General features: G+C 44.4%; 1 protein-coding gene across 9 annotated transcripts in view; it reads left to right on the forward strand.

Annotated features, from left to right (window-relative positions):
- Window positions 1-22,768, forward strand: part of Nhsl1 (NHS like 1) — a 208,719-nt gene extending 185,951 nt beyond the window's left edge. For 4 of the 9 annotated variants that reach the window (XM_051175333.1, XM_051175335.1, XM_051175342.1 and 1 more), the window contains exons 5-8: window positions 1,014-1,145; window positions 13,515-16,823; window positions 17,371-17,500; window positions 20,839-22,768. In XM_051175333.1, the coding sequence (XP_051031290.1) occupies window positions 1,014-1,145; window positions 13,515-16,823; window positions 17,371-17,500; window positions 20,839-21,565 (4,298 nt within the window). In that variant the 3' untranslated portion in view covers window positions 21,566-22,768. The remainder of the gene's footprint in view (window positions 1-1,013; window positions 1,146-13,514; window positions 16,824-17,370; window positions 17,501-20,838) is intronic. The other 5 variants (XM_051175334.1, XM_051175340.1, XM_051175337.1 and 2 more) reach the window with 3 other exon arrangements.
- The last annotated feature ends 408 nt before the right edge of the window (window positions 22,769-23,176 follow it).

Raw genomic sequence — 23,176 nt, forward strand, 5'->3', positions numbered from 1 at the left:
ACTTTGAGGATATGACAATATTACTAAACAAGAGTGACCGGTTTGTACTTTTCTCATACATAAGATTACAATAGAAGTATGGGATTTATATGAATGTGTGTATTTTAAAAGTCACATTTTTAAGAGAATAACTATGTAAAAACACCAATACAGCAAAACTTCCCTGTATCAAAATGGCAAACAATTCAGGATCAGTCTGTAACCGATGCCGGCCAAGACCTTCTTACTTTCTGGTTTCCCACAGTGTGCTAATCTGCTTGGTCTCTGGGCAAACTGCTCTGTGGATGCGGTACTGGGGTTCTACTGTCTAAAATGGATTAAACTTTAAAAGATGCAGATAGGAAGTGGGGATGCAGCACTTGCCCATCGTGTGTCAGGCCCTGGGTTCAAGCCCTAGCACCTTAAGAATTTATGAGCAAAAAGGGAAGAGTTCAGCTTTGACAACAGCAGTGTTGCTTGGACTCACTGTAGTGGAAGTACTTTATCATTATAAGGCGATTTGGTTTCCATGACAGTCACCTCTGATACTGTAATGATTTCACAACGTATCCAAACTGTGAGCCTTCTTGGCTGACCAACAGTCTTAGACTTGTTGGTCTCTATGGCATGCCCAGATGGATACAATATATTTATTGTCACTGGTCCATACATACTTATGTAAAGCTTGACCTTTGTGACCAAAGCACTTTATGAAGCTCTCACTTGCCAGATGATTCATTCTCAAGTGACAAAGAATCATCCTTGCAGTTTATCATTAGCAAATTTGCCGCTTGTTTGGAAGTGAACCGGAGGCACCTTCCTTTGGAGGACACTCAGTAGACTCTGGAAACAGCCTTCTGATGATAATGTATTTCCCCTTCTTTATTCGTTGTCAGCCTCCATCATCATGTGACTGGCTAACCTCATTATTATTAATACTTTCTTTACCATTTTACAAGCTTCTGGAAGGACATGCATGGTGTCTGCTTGCTTGACAATAACATTGCTTTGCTTGTTCTACTATTCTATGTTAGGGGAGAACTTTGATCGTCAGGCCAGCCTTCGGAGGTCTCTAATTTACACAGACACTCTGGTAAGACGACCGAAGAAAGTCAAAAGGAGAAAGACTATTTCAGGAATCCCTGACATCATTCAGAAGGAGCTAGGTATGGCTCACCAGAATTGCATTCTGTTGCCCCTCCTTGCTGCTCTGATTTACTGCACTAACCTCATGTGGTGTGTCAATTCCACATGGTCTGGTGGCCAGCTTCTGGATGAGGTCTTAAGGGAACTTGTCCCTGTGGAGTGGAGCTGCTTTGGGGAAGAGGGATAGGGAAGATTCCATGGAAAATTAGCACCATCGTCTCCAGGGACCTTGAGAATTGGTTCTATGTTTCAATGTATTTATTAGATCTTTTATTTAGCTCCTGGGCTTTGCACAGATGGAAACCTCATTCTAAGAATCTGCCTTAGCATAAACACTGTCCATTATTCTGACAATACTGGTGGCATGTTGTCCTAAGAAGTGGCAGTCTGAAGTTATTTAATGGTAAATGTCAATGCTATAGAAAGTGTGGCCATGCGGCTGCTGAAATGGCTTAGCAAGTAAAGACATCTGCTGCCAAGGCTATGACCTGAGTTTGGGCCCTGGAACTCACACAGTGGAAGGAGAGAATTAACTCCAAAGAGTTGTGCTCTGACTAATACATGTGTGACGTGGCACACGTGTAATAAATACATGTAACAAAAGTGTAAAATATGTTCCTATATGTATAGTAATTCCTTCACTGAAAGCAAACACTTTCACAGCTTCTTTTGTTCAACTTCAAAACAAATCAGATTGATGGAGTTGTTATCCCCCTGTCTGCTTGCCCGTTGTGTTCATACTGATTTTTCCATGTGCTATGCTCACGTGCCTCCTGTAGTCACTTCCTCCCCTTGTGTTTCACTGTGACCCGGCAGGAGAGCCAGGGACAGCTTAGCACCCTAGACACATCACTGTGACCCGGCAGGAGAGCCAGGGACAGCTTAGCACCCTAGACACTTCACTGTGACCCGGCAGGAGAGCCAGGGACAGCTTAGCACCCTAGACACATCACTGTGACCCGGCAGGAGAGCCAGGGACAGCTTAGCACCCTAGACACATCACTCCACCTTCCCCAGAACTCTTCTCCATTCTCCACACGGGATGGCGGCCTTAGTAGAGTCTATCTCATAGGGTTGTTTGTGGACCAGATGAATTTATATACAGCATGTATTTGGTCCCTGGTACACTGTAATGGTCACTGCTACTATTGTGGGACATAATGTCTGTCTTGAAATCCATTTCTTCTCTGTCAGCCTGTGGACTTATAACAGTTACTTTAGCCTGGTATTGTAATTTACTTTTATTTACTGTTGAAGGTTACACTCAAGAAATGCAAGAGTCATTATCTCTGAAATTGCTTACATGTCTTTGAGTCAAAATGAGCTTACCCTAGCAACAGTGATATATTAATTACAAACCTTGAGGTCCTGTTTTAGCTTTCAATGCTATAGAGATTGCATGTATTCATTTCCCCACAGGGTTGCTGTTTAAATACCTTGTAGAAGGAAGGATGGATCCACTCTTCCTTAACTGGAATTTTCCCCCTTACCAGCATCTGGTCCTAGAGTGTTTATACCCTCCATTCTGGACTGTACAAATATTTGAAAAAGAACAGTAATGCTTTGCCTCTGTTGTACATAATTCCAGTGACCTTGTCACTAAGGCTTTAAAAGCAAAGGCTGGGTCTTGAGAAATGACTTGGGTTAAGGGAGTGCGCTGCTTTTACAGGGTACCAGAATTTGGTCCCCATTCACACTATGCCAACCACAACCGCCAGGGATCCCACAGCTCTGACCTCTGAGGGCACCCACACTCTCATACATATCCCCTGTAAATGTGATGCCTGCGCCCACACACTCAAAGTAAAGCAGACAGAGAACACCAACAAACAAAATAGCAAAGGCAGAACCAGGCCTGCTGATTCACACCTGTAGTCACAGCACTTGGAAGGTGGAAGCAGGCGGGTTTCCGTTGGCTACAGGGTGAGACTCACCACTTAGGAGACTGAAGCAAGATTGCCATGGGCTATAAAGTAAGACTCTGTCTTAAACAAACAAACAAACACAGCAGCAGCAACAACAAAACAAACAACCACAAAACAAAAGAGTCTGAATGGCCCTAGTAGAATTTCCCTGTCTGTCTTTGTTTCAGGCACTGCATGGATTCTAAGACCTCCCTGAACTACCTGGAATCTCTGCACTAGTGCTACGTGCACACTTTGTTCCCCTGTTGAGGTTACAGCTCATACATGTGAGAAAATAACCACCGTTCATATGCACAGCAGATGCTTGATGGGCCAACCCCTTGCAGTGCCCAGGCTTCTGATAAACTGGAGAAGATGGCCTTCAAACTAGTAGCCAGAAAACTGCACAGTTGGGCAACCAAGGTTGCCTTTCCAAACAAAACATTAGGTTCTAGATGACTTTGTACAGAGAGTAAGAATAGTTTGGTCAAGATGCACACACACACAAGGATTGTGCAAGCGTTGTACTACGATGTCTGTTATATGAAGCCTAAAATGTGAGAATTAGGATATTGGGGAGGGATTTATTTTATTATGTGTATCACTGCTTTACCTGTGTGTATGGATGTGGAACATGTACGTGTGCATCTGGTGCCTGTGGAGGTCAGAAGGGAGTATCCAATCCCCTGGGACTAGAGTTTTTAGAGGGTTATGAGCTGTCATGTAGGTGCTAGGAATTGGACCTGGGCACTGTGTAAGATTAACAGGTGCTTTTACCTGCTGAGCGGACTCTGCAGCCTAAGAACTGGGATCTTTAATCACTTGCATTATTGAACCAACCAGGAAGAGCCAGTAGGTCAGTTGGTTATTTGATCTTCTGAAATGATCCTGTCCATCAATGTCAATCGCATGTTCAGCAATTGGAACGTTGTTTTTAATTTATGAAGAGTTCCTTTCTCTTTTGCATGGGACATGGGGTCACCATTAGTGATCACTTTGCCAATATTACCTATTCTGTTACCTTTGCCATATCGGAGAGGCAACTGATATCATTGTTGTATGGTCAGTTATGTACCTGAATGGCCACTAGGGGCCACTGTCTAAGAGCAGGTGGCTCAGGCCTGTGATCCCAGCTACTCAGAAGATCCCAGACAGGAGACTAACAAATTCACTGTTTACTAGGAATACAAAATGGCTTCAGGGTCAGCTTAGGTAGTTTAGTGAGACTGTCTCAAAGTTAAAAACACAACAACAACAACAAAACAAGGCCAGGGCTGTGGCTCAGTGGCAGGGCACTTTCCTATCGTGTACAAGGCCCTGGGCCCAATCTGAAATACTGGGGCAAAACCCAAAACAAACAAACCAGAGGACAATTCTGGCTTGTAGTGCAGCCCAGAAGGCGGAGTGCATGCTGAGTTCCCATGAAGCCCTCGCTTTGATCACAGAGAAAGGTGATGATGTGCACCTGTAATCCCAGCCTTGAGGAGGTGAGGCAGGGCAATCAGAAGCCCAGGATCATGCTCAGCAACACTGAAAGTTTGGTCCAAGTCTGGGCTTCAATGGGGGAAGCTCTTGAAAGAGAAGCAATTAGATAACAACTATTTTCTTTTTAATTATTTTTTTCTTATTTTACATATAGATCCCAGTTCCCTCTTCCTCTCTCCCTCCTTCCTTCCCTCCCCCTCACTCCCTCACTCACTCTCCCTCCCTCCCATGCCCCACCACCACCCTCCCATCCCATCCTCCCCCACTCTACAGGGAGGGTGATGCCTTCCAGGAGGGATCATCATAATCTGTCAAGTCATTTGGAGTAGGGACTAGGCCCTCCCTCCTGCCTCTAGGCTAAGGAAATATCCCTCCATGGGGAACGTGCTCCCAGTGTCCTTTTATGCACCAGGAATACATCCTGGTTCCACTGTCAGAGGTCCCTTAAACTGCCCAGGCCTTCTAACTGAGACCCATGTTCAGGGTGTCTGAGTCAGTCCAATGCTGGTTTCCCAGCTATTAGTCTGGGGTCCATTAGCTCCTCCTTGTTCAGATCAGCTGTCTCTCTGGGTTTCTGTAGCCTAGTCTTGTCCTCCCTCTGTGTATCTGGAGTCCAGTTCTGCTCAGTGTGTAGCTGTGGTGTCTACTTCTGTTTCCATCAGCTACTAGATGAGGGCTCTATGATGGTGGATAAGTTAGTCATCAATCTCATTATCAGGGAAGGACATTTATGGTAGCCTTTACACTGTTGCTCAAATTGCTAGTTGGGGTCAGTCTTGTAGGTGTCTGGACATTTCTATGGAGTCAGTTTTCTCTTCAAATCTATAATGGCTCCCTCTTTTATAGTATCTCTCTCTCTCTCTCTCTCTCTCTCATTTTTTTCTTTCGTCTATTCCTCCTATGACTCAATCTTCCTAGTTCCATATGCTTTCCTCTCCTCCCCTTCTCTTTCTCCTAGCTCCCTTTCCACTCACTGACCCCCCCCCCTACTCCCAATATGCTCAGGAGATCTTGTCCCTTTCCCCTTCTGTGAGGGACCTTGTATGAATCTCTTAGGTTCCTCCTTGTATCCTAGTTTCTCTGGCAGTGTGAATTACAAGCTGCTGATCTTTTGCTCTATGTCTAAAATCCATATATGAGTGAGTATATACCATGTTCCTCTTTTTGTGACTGAGTTACCTCATTCAGGGTGGGTGGTTTCTTCAAGGTCCATCCATTTGCTTGAGAATTTCAAGATTCCTTTTTTTTTTTTTTTTTTTTTTCTGCAGAGTAGTATTCTATTGTGTAAACATGCCACATTTTTAGAAATGAAAAGGGGGACATAACAATGGACAATGAGGAAATCCAGACAATTTTCAGGTCATACTTTGAAAACCTATACTCCACAAAATTTGAAAATTCAAAGGGAATGAACAAATTTCTGGATAACTATCACTTAACAAAATTAAATCAAGAACAGATAAGCAACTTAAATAGACCTATAACCCGCAATGAAATAGAAGCAGTTATCGAAAGCCTTCCAACCAAACAAAGCCCAGGGCCAGATGGCTTCAGCACATAATTCTATCAGAAATTCAAAGAAGAAGTAATACCAATACTCCTCAAATTGTTCCACACAATAGAAGCAGAAGGTTCATTACCAAACTCTTTTTATGAGGCCACTATTACCTCGGTACCCAAGCCACACCAAGACACAACTAACAGAACTATAGACCAATATCCCTTATGAACATTGATGCAAAAATACTTAATAAAATATTGGCAAATTGAATCCAAGAGCTCATCAGAGAAATCATCTACCATGATCAAGTAGGCTTCATCCCTGGGTGGCAGGGATTCAACATATGAAAATCTTTCAATGTGATCCACTATATAAACAAACAGGGGGGGGAAACATATGACTATCTCAGTAGATGCTGAAAAAGCCTTTGACAAAATTCAACACCCTTTCATGATAAATGTCTTGGAGAGATCTGGCATAATAGGAACATACCTAAACATAATAAAAGCAATACAACAGCCAACATCAAACTGAATGAAGAGAAGCTTAAGGCGATTCTTCTAAAATCAGGAACAAGACAAGGCTGCCCTCTCCCTCCATATCTCTTCAAGAGAACTTGAAGTTCTAGCTAAAGCTATAAGACAACAAAAGGAGATCAAGGGGATCCAAATTGGAAAGGAAGAAGTCAAACTGTCTCTATTTACAGATGATATGATAGTTTATATAAGGGACCCAAAAAACTACCAGGGAACTCCTACAGATGATAAACACCTTGAGCAAACTAGCAGAATACAAGATAAACTCAAAAAAAAAATCAGTAGCTCTACTATATACAGACGACAAAGGGGCTGAGAAAGAAATCAGATAACAACTCTAAATTTTTAGTTCTGAAACATTTTTTCATACGATATTTTTGATCATATGCTTACCCTTCCACAAATTCCTCCTAGAACCCTGCTTTCTCCCTTCCCACCTAACTTCATGTTCTTTCTCAAAACAAAGTGCACCTGTGTGCACTCATGTGTGTACATGCACAGCTATGGCCAACATGGAGTCTGTTTTATATAGGCCAATGGCTCCTGAGCCTGAGTGTAATGACTCATTGTTACTCCATTAAAAAAAACTATTTTCCCTCGCCTAACAAGTATCAGTTGGACATAGATAGCTTCTTGGCGAGGGGAGCGAGCCTGTGACTACTTCTCTCAGTCCTGGGATTCTGTCTGTCTTGGACCTGAATAGGCCTAGTATGTGATGCCACAGTCTCTGTGAGTTCCTATGTGCATCAATCCTGTTCTGCCTAGAAGACATTGATTCCTTGGAGGCATCTATCACCTCTGGTTCTTATAAAACTTTCCACTTTCTTTTCTGAATAGTTCCGGAGTCTCACGAGAAGGATCTGATGAAAAAAAAAAAAAAAAAAAAAAAAAAATCCCACTTAGGACTGAGTCTTCCAAAGTCTCTCACTCTCTATGCATTGTCTCTGAAAAAAAAAAAATCCCACTTAGGACTGAGTCTTCCAAAGTCTCTCACTCTATGCATTGTCTCTGTGTTAGTCCCCATGTACTGCAAGTGTCTCTGATACAGGCTGAACAAGGCTTTCATCTATGGCTATAGCAGTGTGCCATTAGGAGTCAAGTTTTTGCTGTGTTCCTTTTGCAGAATAATAGTAGTAGGGTTTCTTGGCCACTTCAGCAGTGTCAGGTACGGGTTCCATCTCCTAAGTGGGCCTTCAGTCGAATCAGCATGTGGTTGGTTGCTCTCATAACGTGTGTACACCAGGGGGTCATGCAGGAAGATTGCAAACGTAGCTGAAAGAGTGCTTAGCTGGGTGAGACTGGTGACTGTTTTTCTCCCTTCGTAGCATGGATATAGTACTTTGCAGCACTGTGAATATTGTTCAGTGGGGGGGGGGGGGTAAAGATTCCAGTTGGGCACCAGCGGGATTTCTCCATGTTTGATAACTTAAGTATGTTGTATCCTCAGCAATAGGGTCCTACCATCAGACTGTAGAAGGTAACCAGTAGTACTGGCAATAGCCTGTGATGTTTGCCAAGGGTGGAGTTCTGTGTGACCCCTTGGCCAATGACTCAGAAAGATAACCAATTTCTGGTACTAGGGATTTTAATTAGTAGTATATGATGTCTAAACCAATTTCTGGTACTAGGGATTTTAATTAGTAGTATATGATGTCTAGTTGGGGTATTCTCTCCCCTATGTTATGGTTTCTACATTTAAACTCCTGTCTATCTATCTGACTGACTGACTGAGCTTCTACAGTAGTAAGTTTCCATGGGGCTTTTATTCTGGTTTTAAATATTGCCTGGTAGGATTGGTGGATAAAAGGGGAAGTAACATTTGAATAAGATTCTACTTATATATTTTAAATTCAAATAAACTCCATGACTGACTTTTGTCGTTATTTTTGTGTTTTATCACATAGCTTCATCCATGCCCCATACTGAGACAACTGAACTTTGTTCTGTGAAAATATTAGAGAGTTTGCTTTGGGAATAGAAATTTTGTGGTCCTTCTGATAGGTTTTATATTAGTTGTTTCTCATCTGTTTTCATCATGTCTTTAAGAAATATTGTTATTTTAATAAGAACCCTGTAACTCAGCTATACGCTGTCTCTCGTTCTGTTTTCTGGAGCCCAGTTCATACCTTAAATTTTACCCAAAGGCATCTGGCTTTATTTGTGGCATTTGAACAGTTTAATTGTAGTAGTTGAAAATCTCCCCCAAAGCTGTGCAGATTTATGGGGAGGAGGTTGCACTTTTTTTTAAAGCACCCCTCCCCCCCCCCCCGCGCGCGCACACACACACACACACACACACAGGGATCAAGCCCTGGGTCTCACAGACTAGGCATGAAAGAATTCTTATCCCCATACTATATCTCCAGCTGACCTCTGTGGTATTGAAAGAAATAGGCCTGTTATGAAATGGGATTGCAGTGTCCTTGAATGTTCAAAATTGAACCGTACCTACACAAGCCAGCCTCCTACCTTCAACAAGTGCTAGAAACTTGTTCCTTGTAATTTTCTATTCTTAAAGTAGATAGTTATCCTCCATTCCGGCCCACTTGCTTGCTTGCTTCCTTCCCTCCCTCCCTCCCTCCCCCCTTCCTCCCTCCGTCCAATTTTGAGGGACCATGGCCCAGGAACACAGATTGAGGTTACCCTAAATCCCATGTTTCATGAAGTTTTACATTTTTACACAACGAAGAAGACTTTCATAAATCAAGCTAAGTTTAAAGTATATTGGTAAGCACATCAGAATGGCAGCTCCCACAAGATAGGGAAGCTTTTCTGTACAGCTCACTTGCTGTCTTGATGATGCTCTTAGCTTTGGGTTGGTAGAAGCTAGTGGCCTGCTAACTTAATAGATCCCAAAAGGTTTTACTAAGGTATTAGTTCCAGCACAGAGGCATGCAAGGAATGGCTATTGATGGGCTAAAGCTTGTTCAAAATAAGGTAATTAGCCTTTGGACCAGCAATATCCCAACCTCTCCACATCACAATAGTTCCCATTTGTCCATCAGTCTTTGCAAAAAACAGCTTCTTTCATATCATTCTCATGAACAGTTCTTCATGTTGACCAAGCACCACATGTTGAGCATGTAGGGGCCACATATTACTTAAATATTATACGGTTCCTCATAGCCAGGAGGCTCATTCCTAGGGTCTGATGTTGATGAGGCTGAGTCATACCATGCCACTTGCCCTCTTGCTGAGAGATGCCTTTATGTATATGTTTGTATATCTGTCTGCTCTCTCTCTCTCTCTCTCTCTCTCTCTCTCTCTCTCTCTCTCTCCCTCTGTTTTTTGAGATATGCTTTCTCTATACTGCTTTGGAGCCTGTCCTGGGACTTGCTTTGTGACCAGGTTGGCTTCAAACTCACAGAGCTTTGCCTGCCTCTACCTCCAGAGTGCTGGGATTAAAGGTGTGTGTCATCACCACCTGTTTTCAATGGATACGTGGGAGAGCATAGAGAAAGGTGACAGACCATCTTTGTTAACAACATGGGTGTAAAAGTAGTCTCCATTGTCACCGTGAAGGAAAGGACTTTTTGCTAGTGAACCTTCTTTGTACTGTGACATCTCTGAGATTGAGCAGGAGTGCACACACACACACACACACACACACACACACACACACAATGATGGTTATGCTTTGTGGGGCAGGGAGAATCCCAACCCTTGTCCTGAAGGTGGCCAGCAGTGCTCAGCAAAGCCTGGGTCTTGACTCCTTTTGTATTTACTTCCAAAGCATATCCAATGACCTGTAACTTGTCGCTTTCCATTTAATGGGAGTAGAATAATTTTCACTCTTTCATTACTCTTTCTCTTTTTTTTAAAACTAAATATACCTTTTAAGTTTCCACATGTGTACTGAATATACACCATTCCCCCCTTTCCTCCAACCCCTCCCACGACCCCATTCCAAATTCAAATTCATGGTTTCAATATATGTATGTATATGTGTGTTATGCACACACATTAATACATCCTGCTGAGTACATTTAGTGTTCTGTCTGTTTTTAGGATTGACCACTTAGTGTTGGATAATCATTCAGGAGGTTCATCCATGGGAATGACTAATTCTCTCTCTCTCTCTCTCTCTCTCTCTCTCTCTCTCTCTCTCTCTCTCTCTCTCTCTCAAGTCATTAATTGCCTATAGCTCTTCATCTAGAGGTGGGGCCCCTTGGGATTTCCCTCACCTACGTTAGCATGTCATTCGCTGTTGTCACTGTTAGTCATTGAGATTTCATGGGTGAAGATCCCCTTTTTTATATATAGAAGATAGAATCATGAAGCAGACTTCTTGGTTCTCTGTCTCTTACAGCCTTTGCACTCCTTCTTAGATGTTCCTGAGCCTTAGGTGTATGTGCTGTGTTGTATGCGTATCAGCTGGGTCTGGACACCCACAGGTAGTTGTGCTCTGTATCTTGACAAGTTGTGGATTTCCATAATAGTCTTCATCTGCTACAAAAAGAAGCTTCTTTGATACGAGCTACACTTACCTGTGGGTGTAAGGGTAAGTATTCAGACTGTAGTTAGGAATTTTATTAGTTAAGGGAAGTGGAAGTAGTAGGGTTTTCATTTAAAACCCTTCCATACCTTCACTAGTCATGGATAGTTGATTAGGATTACAGTACCAGGTCTCAGCTCCTTTCTGTAAAGTAAACCTTATGGCCAGGTAAACCAGTGGTTCTCAACCTATGGGGCATGACCCCTTTGAGAGTTGACTGACCCTTTCACAGGGTTGCCTAAGACTATTGGAAAACACAGATGTTTACATTATGATTCATAACAGTAGCAAAATTACATTATGAAGTAGCAATGAAAATAATTTTATGGTTTGGGGGTCACCACGATATCAGAAACTGTATTAAAAGGTTTGTCGCTTTAGGAAGGTTGAGAACTACTGACTTAACAGTTGTTGGTTACCACTTAGGTATAAGTGCCACTATTGCACGTTGGAGATCTCTTGCCATGCAAGTTATTGTTGTTGTTCATTAAGTATCACAGCTGGTATGACTATTGATTTCTTTTCTACCTTAGCAGCTTACATAGCACATGATAGCACTATGAAAGCTAGCTAGCCCTAAAGGAGGCTTTCAGTTCAGTTCCTCCAAGTCACTAAGGCCTATGTCTAAAGTGTGTGGTGTCTTCAGCAACAGGAAATTACCTTCCACTTCTGGGAGGCAACCAAGGGCAACAGCAATACCTCATACTGTGTGGACTCCCCTGACCAACAACTTGAAAGGAAGTTTCTTGTTCCTGCTACTGAGGTTTTTGTTAGATAGTCTATAACTCCTTGGGAGAGCATTATCACCCCAAGTGCTGTAAATTTATTTCTCTTCATTAAACCCATGTGCGCACCACATACATGTTATATGTAGTTTTAGGCAGATGTAAAATATGATTCCCTATGGCTTTTCCAAACATCCTAGTATTTTTTATCCTTCCTCTCTCCCCACCCCTTATCTCATTTCCCCTTCCATATGATCTGTCACTCTTCATCCCAAGATGATGCAGTAATATATGCGTATCACGTTAAGAGTTTTCACGTCTTACAATTATTTTGTTGGTGTATAATTATATTTATCTACTCTACCCATACATATTTCATATTGACAAGAAAAAAAAAACCCATGAAACCATGGTTTCGCCGTTATTTTTAAGGATTGGATTTGTATTAGTGATTGAGTCTATTTCTTAGTGTGTTTTGGATAAGTTCTTGGCTTTGTGGTTTTTTTTCTTTTTTTAAGCTCTGCTCTTTCCTATGTAGCTTGACATCTGTTTATTTACAGTTACAGTTTTTATCTTCAACTTCCTTCTTATTTCACCCCTTCTTGTGTTTCTTTCTTTCTTTTCTGAACATACTACTCTCTGGTTGGTTGTAAACTCAAAGAAATAAATACCCTAATTTGAGGAAATGTTCCCTGGATCAGTTCCGTAGCTCTACCCCCAACCAGAACACAGCAGATTGCTGTTGCATTTTGAATGTCACCAGCAGACAGATGACAATGGCTCAAGATGGATAATGAAATGCTTGAAGCACAGATGGGCCCATAAATCAAATTTCTTTTTCTTAGGACTTCCTTCTGACACGAAGAATCAATGTAATTAACACTGGTTTCAGATTAATATCATTTCAATGGTATCTCTGTGGCCCTATAGACTGTTCTATTCATTGAATGCTTGATAGATGCTATATTTTGCTCTGTCACCTAGTTGGAGAATGGCTGCACTGAAGTTGTGTGTGTGTGTGTGTGTGTGTGTGTGTGTGTGTGTTATGGGGTAGGGTATGTGTGAGGGCAAGTGCCCATGCAGATGTGTGTATGTGGAGGCTGAAGCATCTACCCACCTTGCTTTCTGAGATAGGGTCTTGGTCTGAAGTTTACCAAATAGGCTAGAGTGGCTGTCCAGCAGGACCACCTGGCTCCACCTCCCTAGTGATGGGTACCCATCACTTCCCCCACCATGTTGGGCTGTTCTGTGTATTTTTAGGATTGAAATCAGATCCTCATGATTGCCTGACAAGCACTTTACTTCCTGACCTACCTCCTTAGGTCCTGTTGTTATCAAGGATGAGGTGTCACTATATAGCTCAGACTGGCCTAGAACTCAAGACTGGCCTTTACTTCCCAGGATTGGGATTATTGGTGTGCATCACCACACTTTGCAGAAACCACTTATTTGAAAATTAAATCTTCCACAGACAGTACCCAGTCCAGGATCTCAAAGGCGGCACCCAAGAATGTCATGTGCATCATTCGTTTTATAGGATGATGTACAGTTTCAATTAGAATGAAAAGTACGTGAGCTTGATGGTAAAGGTTTAAAGATATCAGGAATAGTTAAGCTCAATAGGACACCAAATCAAATAGAAAAAGGGTCTGGGGTTTTGTTGCTGATGGCGTTCTTTTTTGTTTTATTACAACAGTCAGGGATGGGTATAGGCAATAGTAACCTATGTATTTCTATTTTCAGGAAACAGGCCTCTTTCTGCTTTATCTCCAGCATCAGTCCCTGGCCAAGATGATGATGATAGTGGTCACTCAGTGTATGTCCCAGACCGCTACTCTACTCTAGGAGGGCTTGATAGCTATCGGTCTACTGGGCAATGCTTGGAAACCAAGGACTCCAGCTGTCAGACAGAAGATGTGAAAGTCATCCCGCCATCAATGAGGAGGATCAGGGCCCACAAAGGGCTAGGCATCGCTGCCCAGATGAGCCACCTCCCGGGTTCCTCTGGCAACATGTCTGTGCTGAGCGACTCTGCCGGTATCGTGTTCCCGTCTCGCCTCAATAATGATGCTGACTTCCACAGTCTCCCACGGTCGGGTGTGAGAGCAAGCACCTATTCCCTGGAGGCACGGATGGGTGCCCTGGGCTCAGCTGACAACATGGATGACACTTTCCCCTACCAGAGGGGTAGCTCCCAGGGGCATGAAAACTTGGCACATTTAGGAGGTGCCTCCAGGTCTGGAATGCTTTCGAGGCCCAAATCCCAGCAACTGAGGTTCTCTGAGAGCGAAAGCATAGCAAGTCCAGCGTGTGTGGTTTCGCCTCATGCAGCCTACTCTACCAGTGTCATTCCAAATGCCACACTACTGTCCTCTTCAGAGATTATTGTTATTCACACTGCTCAGAGTGTGGGACAGTTGGACAGTAGAATGCCTGGCTCATCCACGTACTCAAAGATAAAACCCAGAGACCGCACCATGCCCAGATGTTCTCTGAAAGATGACCACCAGTCCCCCAGTCATCACTGGAATGAGAGTCATATTATTCATTCACAGGCTTTAGCCTCCTCTGCCCCTAGTGCCACCGCACTGTTGTCCCTCTGTGATTCAGAGGTCGCTCTAAATGCCCCAGCCAGCAGGGAGAATGGGTCTCAAGCCATACCCTATCACTGTAGAAACAACCTGAGCTTTCCCACCCACCCTCCAGAAGTGGATGGCAAGAGCGAGTCTAGTTATTCAGGGGACAGGGGGCATGGCGGTTCTGAGCCCTGGGAATATAGAGCCTCCAGCAATGGGCGGGCATCCCCACTGAAGCCACATCTGGCAACACCTGGATGCTCTACTCCCACGAGTAACATGAGTAGCTGCAGCTTGGACCAAACATCTGTCAAGGAAGATGCCAGATCCCTGTATTCAGAGGACCCTGATGGTTACTATATGACCACTCACAGTGATTCTGGACATGAGACTGGGAACTTGTACAACATCAGTGATGGCTTTGGGAACCCCAGGCACAGCATGGTCAATGTTTTTGATGGAAGGGCTCAGAGAAACCAAGGGGATCAGGCCAGTCACCAGGATAAATCCTTTTCCAGAAACATCTCTCTGAAGAAAGCAAAGAAACCACCCCTGCCCCCCTCCCGAACAGACTCCCTGCGAAGGATTCCCAAGAAGAACAGCCAGTCCAATGGGCAGGTGCTCAACGAGAGCCTTATCGCCTCACTGCAGCATTCGCTGCAGCAGGGCCTGCCCAGCAAGGGCCGCAGCTCCCCCTCCCGGAGTCCCTGCAGTGACTTTGAGGAACCCTGGCTCCCTCGATCCAGAAGCCAGAGCATTGTCAGCGAGGGTAGCAGCATGACCTCCACCACCACTCCCAACGTGTACTCTCTGTGCGGGGTCACTCCATCGCAGAGTGATGCAAGTAGCGTCAAGTCAGAATACACAGACCCTTGGGGCTACTACATTGACTACACCAGCTTGCAGGAGGATCCAGGGACCCTCACTGGTGGCTGCTCGGCCAGCAGTGAGGCCCCAGCTGGAAACGGGCTGGTCTGTCACATCCAAGAGGGGTCCAGAGTCTCATTGCCCCAAGTGCCTGGTGGCTCAGTTAAACCAAAGATCACCTCACCGGAGAAGTCCCAGAGAGTCACCTCTCCATCCAGTGGGTATTCCAGCCAGTCTAATACACCCACAGCACTCACCCCTGTGCCTGTATTTTTAAAATCAATGTCACCAGCAAACGGGAAGGGGAAGGCCAAGCCCAAGGTACCAGAAAGGAAGTCATCTCTGATCTCCTCAATGTCTATGTCCTCCTCGTCCACGTCTCTCTCCTCTAACACTTCTACTGAAGGAAGCGGCACCGTGAAGAAACTGGAGTCAGCCCTGGCCTCACCCCTTGCTCCTCCCCCTCCTCTTCCCGCTTTGCCTTCTCCCTGCCTGGCAGACAAGTCCTCCTTTCTTCCGCCTCCCCCTCCTGTAGCAGATTGCCCTGAGGGCTCTCCGCTTTCTCCAGTGTTCCCCCCTCCACCGCCAGAAGCCCTTGTTCCTTTCTGCTCCCCCACCCACAGGTGCCTTTCTCCTCCCCCCACAGCTCTTAGCCCCCCTCTTCCTGAGTCCTCACCTCCCTTGCCAGCACCTCCACCGTTCTTGCCCTCATCAGAACCCCCACCAGCCCCACCCCTGGACCCCAAATTCATGAAAGACAACAGGTCTTTTTTCAAAAACTCTAGGCAGTCGGAATCCTCCAGGGAGTCCCTCAGGCGGCCTGCCAACAAGGAGGAGGGCTGCCGACCCCCCATGCCCCTGATCACCACAGAGGCATTGCAGATGGTGCAGTTGAGGCCAGTGAAAAAGAACTCAGGCGCCGAGGCAGCCCTGTTTTCTGAACCATCAGCTCAGGAACAACGAACTCCGACTGCTCCACAGTATCACTTAAAGCCATCTGCTCTCCTCAAATCCCGAAATAGCATAAATGAAATGGAGAGTGAAAGCCAGCCTGCCTCTGTGACGAGCTCGCATCCGCATCCGACGCCTGCCAAGAGCCAGAGTCAGGGTGACCATGACGGTGCAGCCGAGTGTGGCGGCCTTCTGAGCCGCAGTGATGGAGCTCCCTGTCCAGGGCCCAGCCTCAGGACCACTCTGCTCCCAGACTCCTCACCCAGCAGGAAGCCACCCCCCATCTCTAAGAAGCCCAAACTGTTCCTGGTGGTACCACCTCCGCAGAGAGATTTCACAGCGGAGCCCACAGAGAACGGGAGCGAAACATTCCCAGGCGTACCCAGCCCTTCCAGGGCGGAGGAGGAGGCTGTACACAGCCAAGAGGAGAAAGCCAACCCAGCATCCCGAACTGGTTCTCATGCTACGGCCTCCACCCCCGGCAGTCCGGTTCTGGAAAGAGGAGCTGCAGGGTCCTTGTCCCCTGGCTGCCTGGGAACCAATGCCCCCATGGTCCAGCCCAGTGACTCATCGGGCCCCACACAGGAAGAGTCAGCAGAGAGCAGCGTGGATGGTGAGGGCAATGCGGACAGCTGCCTGTCTCCACAGGGCAGGGAAGGTAAGCCTGGCTGGCTGCTCTCCCTTGTACTCCTCTGATGCTCTGGAGCTGAGCCAAATAGGGCTACTGAACACTCAAAGCAACCAGGTGAAAAAGCCCAGACTTAGGCGAGGGCTGGCAGCGCGTGGGCTTCTGATATCTCATTACCCAAGCTGCTTTGTGAAAAATTTAAAAACTCTGGATCCAAGAGAAGAGAGGGAAAAGGTGTGTGTGTGTGTGTGTGTGTGTGTGTGTGTGTGTGTGTGTGTAGCAGTCTGGGTATTCAGCAGCAGGAGTAATCTCCCTTCAGAAGAGCTACAAAGAAATATTCTAACAAAATTTAAGAGCAACTTAGTCCAAAGTCTGTAGCAGGAAAAACACCGAGCCCTAACTGTTAGTGAGTGTTGTCTCTCCCTCTCTATAAAAACTCATACTGCAGACCCACCTGGCTTCCCGGTGGGTCTCACTTTGTCAGGGATGGCAGGGAAGTGCTATGTTTCAGAGCCGGTCCGAAGACTCAAGTGCTAGTCACAGCATCTTTGTGTTTGTCTGCTTTTCTTCTCTCTAGCTGAGCTGCTGGAACCCAACACAGCTTCCTCCTCAGACCCCAGGGAGTTCTCTAAGGAAGACAGGAGTGATGACATCATGACCCCCACTAGACCCATGACCACAGAGGATCTGTTTGCAGCCATTCACAGGTATCCCAAACTCCTTTGTTATACTTTACTATACTTTTAATATAGTATATTAATAATTTAATATATAATAATTTAATATAGTATATTAAAAGTATAGTAATATACTTTTAATATAGTAACATAGAGGTAATGGCACCTCTGTTGTCTTGAGGTGTCTTCTGTCAACCAGGCATGGCTCCTTCAACTTTACTCATTTTAAAAATCTTACTTATATTTTAATTTCATTTAAAGTCCGATTTCTGTTTTAACTTTATTTCACTGATTTCCATGATGACATTGAGGACACAGTGTGATACTTCCTGGTAGACACAGCTGTGGCTGGCAAGACACCTAGTGTGTCAGTCATGTGACCCAGTGTTTACAAGATTTGGATTAGACCTAGGGTGAGAAATGCTACCTCCTGTGGTCTTAGGATTCATAAACAATCCCTACAGAGCCATTTTCCTAAGAATGCTTTAATTGATTTTTTTATGATTTGTTTTTTAGAAAACCCATAATTTCATACTGCTTTTTTTTGTTCTTTCAATGTTTCATCAAGTTTTATATATATATATATATATTTTTTTTTTTTTTTGGTCCTCTACCTACTCCTAGATCTGCCCCCAGCCACTTGAAATTCTCTCTCTCTCTCTCTCTCTCTCTCTCTCTCTCTAAGAGAAAAAAGAAAAAGAAAACTTTCTCTTCTAAGGCCATGGAGTCCAATTTGTGTCTACCAGCTAGCTACGCTGAGCTGCTCTGGAGTGTGGCTGATATACCCAAGATCCCTATTCTAAAGAAAGCTGACTTTTCCCCTCAAAGCAGCCATCATCTGTGGATAGCTTCTTGATGAGGGTGTGACTTTGTACCCACTTTCTCTTTTTGTGCTGGGATTTTTGTCTAGCTTGAGTTTTTGCACGTTTTACATAATAGACTGAGTTCATTTGTAGGTCTGTCGTGTTGTGTCTGGAAAATGCCATTTCCCTAAAGTCGTCCACCGAGTCTAGATCTAACAGCCTTTTCACTTGCTTCTTCCATATCCCAGAGTTTTGCTGGTCCTGATGCAGGGTTGAGCACTCTAAAGTCTCTAATGGTTCTTATGCAGGAGCAAAAGGACTCTTTGTTACCACATACTCCTAGCGCCACCTGCTGACATGTTAAAGAAAGGGAACTGTTACCTGTGTTTAGATGGTTACCCTTGAGAGTAACTGATTGCACACTGCAGCCTTGTTTATTACATTGCTTGGCTGTATACAACTGAATATCACCACAGCTGCATCACAGAGAAAATGATAAGATGCAGATATGCACAAACATTTTAATGCTATGTCAAGAAATGCTCTTGCTGCTTAGGTTTCCTTACTACCAGTTTTCTGGTAACTCTTGTGACCTGAGTGATGGTCCCTTATTTTCCTTCTGAGATCAAGTACCCTCTAGAGTCATTTGACTCTCTGTATAAATAACTGGTGCTACCACAGCACCTGGAATCTTAGAGTTTAAATAAGAAGGTTCTGTAGAAGAAAGTTCCACCCTTCACAGGAACTGTGCATTGCAGAAGCATCTGATGTGGGGAAGTGAGCTGGGATTTGAATTATCAAGTTGAGTTGACAAAGAGTCTTGTGCATGTCTTTATCTGTCTTTGTGTTGTTTTTGTCTCTCAGCTGTAGTATTGGTCTAAAAGACCCTAAAGGGCAGTCCCCTTTCTGTGGCTTCTCTGGTTTCCTTGATCTCATTAGAAATAAAAAGGGAGCTAGCTACCTGATTCTTTCTCAAAACACGGAAATGAGAAATGCATCTCAAATGCAAATTAAGTGATGTTTGTAGAGGTTTACATACATGTTTCTAACTATGGCCATTGGACACATAATAAGCCCTCAATAAATATTTTCTGAATTAAATGAAACCAATTGGAACTTAACTGTTAGGGAATTCTTCTGAGACCTAATGTCTTTCATTTAGGATGGAATGCACTGAGTTTCTAAATATATGGGAATCTGTATTTATAATCACAAGCCACAGGGATTTGTGTTGCCAAGTTGCTGTGTGTACTAAATACTCGGTCTCAAAGAAATCCAACTGTTGTGGAGCCAAATCACTGCAGATTTTTTCCTAAAAATATTCCAGAGGTCTCTTCTATATTTTATTTTGGCAGACTTCAGAAGGCACTGGAGAATGTGTGGTTTCTGCTCCAGGGACAGTGCCATCTATTACAGATATAGAAATCAGCCAGTTTGTAACATTCCCTGCACACATGGGAGAATTACAGGCCAAGCAGCCTTAGGGGTAGATTGAAAAAAACAGAATTCAGTTATATGCTAATTTCTGTTGTCAGTATTAATACTAAATTAACAGATGTAATCAAAGTCCATCTGAAGCCTAGGACACTTAGAATATTATGTCCACAACCTTCAGCACCTATAATGTCATGTAAAGACTATCTGAGTTGAAGCACAGCTTTCAAGTGTTAGCATGCAAATTAACTCTCTTCAGATTTAAAGCCAGATGGAAAGTGTGGAACACCACTTGAGGTGCAAAATTTTTATATTTATTGAAGCAATTAGACTTTAAGCCATTGTTAACTATTTAAATGCCTGTTATAGCCATCATCTTTAGAAACACACAGAATATGCAGAGACATCAGAAATTTAAATTTAACTCATTTTGTTGGAGGCAGCTGCTCCCTGAGAAACAACAGTTTTTTTTGTTTGTTTTTGTTTTTGTAAACCTTGCCATCTCAGTATCTACAATTAAAGGCTCTAAATTTCAGAGAGTATGGTTGTGACTTTTTGTTCCTCAGCATACTCTGACCATTAAAAGCAAATCAGACATGACAGCACAGGTTAGTGTCTGGAAAACTGAGAAGGCGGAGTTGCTCTGATGGGTAATCCATGTAAGCAATATAGATTTAGATGTGTCAGTACATGGCAAGGAAGGCCCATCAAGACTGAGTTGTGCTAAGTACGTCTGTGTATGTGTGTGTGTGGGGGGGATCACTGTCTAGATTTCAGTTCCCCTTTAAATACACAATTAGACAAGACCCCTTCCAAACTCTTCTCTAGCCCCTTAAATCTGAAGTTGCTTCTCTTTCTTTCATTGCTGTGGTGACCATTGCAGAACTGTTGAACAAAAGTACTTTAGACACATTCTGCTGTCGTGGGGGGAAGGAGCTTCTGATACCTGACTTCAGTGGTAGTATCAGAGAAGCTCTTGAGTTCATCTTTAATGTTTGGTGAGTGTGTGTGCCGCGTGTGTGTGTGTGTGTGTGTGTGTGTGTGTGTGTGTGTGTGTTCAGTAAAGTGACAAGTGATTGTAGCCAAGGGTTGCTGAGGATTGGCCTTTGTCACATTTTGTTTTTCTTTTAGATCCAAAAGGAAAGTCCTTGGCCGGAAAGACTCAGAAGATGATCACACCCGAAATCACTCTCCATCCCCGCCGGTGACACCCACAGGAGCAGCACCTAGCCTGGCCTCTCCAAAGCAAGTAGGGTCCATCCAGAGAAGCATGAAAAAGAGTGCTACCAGCAGCGACAACTTCAAAGCTCTGCTGCTAAAGAAGGGCAGTCGCTCGGACACCAGTGCTCGCATGTCGGCAGCAGAGATGCTCAAGTCCACGGACCCCCGATTCCAGAGATCCAGGTCGGAGCCGTCACCAGACGTCCCAGACAGCCCGTCCAGCTGCTCCCCCAACAAGAACAGGAGGGCCCAGGAAGAGTGGGCCAAGAACGAAGGCCTGATGCCTCGGAGTCTGTCCTTTTCAGGCCCACGGTACAGCCGTAGCCGGACGCCACCCTCTGCGGCCAGCAGCAGGTACAGCATGCGGAACCGCATCCAGAGCAGCCCGATGACTGTCATCTCCGAGGGAGAGGGGGAACCTGCTGAGCCAGCGGACTGCAAAACACACAGGGCCCTAGAAGCTGCCACGGGATGCTCTCTGGACAGGCTGGAGGGGCAGAAGGTGGACCCAGACAGCCAGCTGTGTAGGGAGGAGTCCACATCTGTGGATGGGATGGGAAGCCTAGAGGGCAAAAGTCTCTCTGAGCACTGTGGGGGAAGTGAAGAGTTAGGGTCAGAACCTGAATCTCTTGAGTGAGGTTGGAGGGAAGTGCATCACTTGGAAGTCTTTGTGGCCTTTTCCTGGCTTGTGGGGACCCTACTCAGCATTGGTGTTGGGGAAGTCTCAGCCTTGCGGGTCACTTAGGACTCACTCGCCATGTGGCTTAAAAGCTAGTAGAAGGTTCAACTTCTGAAAGTGCTTCCTGGGGAAGATTTTTGTTTGTTTGTTTTTCCCAAAAATGCCGGTTGTGTGTATATGTGTGCATTTTGAATACGTCATTCTAACACATGCACACACTAACATTGTGTATAGAAATAGGAGAAGTCAGAGTTAAGGTAGATAGAGTCATGGAGACTTCTGGCCCTTGGTGGTAACTGCTTTCAAAATGCATTATGGGTATGGAAATGAGTAAGTTTAGTAAGCTAAGAGGCAGCGGGGCTGATTCTAACCATAGAGCATTGCTGTGTGCGCATATGCTATAGTTCCGAGACACAGCGTGGAACCCCGGAAGAGGCTGGGAAATAGCTAAGCAACTCTCTGGTTCAGGTACTTTGTGAGGGAGGGGCTCTGCTGCTGCTTCCTCCTTCTTTTGAAAAAATAACCCAATTGAGGCTGTGTTCTATGCCTACTGCTCAAACTTCGAGCCTGATGTCAGAAGCGTGGGTGGGTTTTTTTTTTTTTTTAAAAAAACATGAATTCCCTAGAGTTGCAACCAAGACCTTCTCCAGCTGAGGGTGATACTGTAGTAGCTGAGGTGATGGTATGGTGGAATGAGGCAAGAGAAGCTGGACGAGCAGGGTCTCACGAGGGGAGGGAGTGAGTGATGCTGCTGGGTTTGTTTCCTGTTCTTAATAAAATATTTTCAGAATTAAATCGGAAACGTGCACTGTAGAGCTGTGGGTGAAGCTTTTCCTCTCAGACGAGTTCTTTCGTTTCAAACCAGAGTTTAGCCTTCCACATGACAGTTTGTCACGTGAAATGTTGACATTTCCTAACTTTTGGATCTCCTTTTGGTTATACCAAAGAAAAATAATACAACTATCCCCAGGCCCCCCTGAACTGCTTGCAGCATCATGTCCTAACTTAGAAAGTTTACCAAACTCTATTATATAGTATCTCACTTTGAAGAAAATGCTGACTCTTGTTAATGGAAGAAACTCATAAAACTGGTAGGGCTTGGTTATTTAATTAGCCCTGGGAAATGAGTTTTTAGATTAAAAAGAATTTTTTTGCACCATTTGATTTGTGTGGTTTTTTTGTATTTGTTCATGAATTGAGTTGCTCAGTCCTTTCTGGGTTCTTCCCATCAGAATTCCAACATGCTTTAGAACTGGGATAAAAGTGTGCAAAGTTTTTTTTCTTTTTTCTTTACTCTAACTTCTTGTGTCCCTTGCTTCCCTCCAGGTTGTGTGTACCCAGAATAAACCACACACTTCCTTTTTCTCCCAGTGATTACACTGAGCTTCTAAAGCTGCTGTGGTTTGCAGTTGACAATGTGTGACAGTATCTGAAAGTTAAATCACATAGGCTAAACATCACAAGGCTTCCCATGCAGACCCCTTGATACCATTTCCCATCCATCTCTGAGGGAAGAATTAAAACAAAGCACTCTGACTGTCACAAACTTGACACATGACTGGACACATG

This window comes from Phodopus roborovskii, unplaced genomic scaffold (genome assembly GCF_943737965.1).
Source record: "Phodopus roborovskii unplaced genomic scaffold, PHOROB, whole genome shotgun sequence".
Taxonomy (NCBI): domain Eukaryota; kingdom Metazoa; phylum Chordata; class Mammalia; order Rodentia; family Cricetidae; genus Phodopus; species Phodopus roborovskii.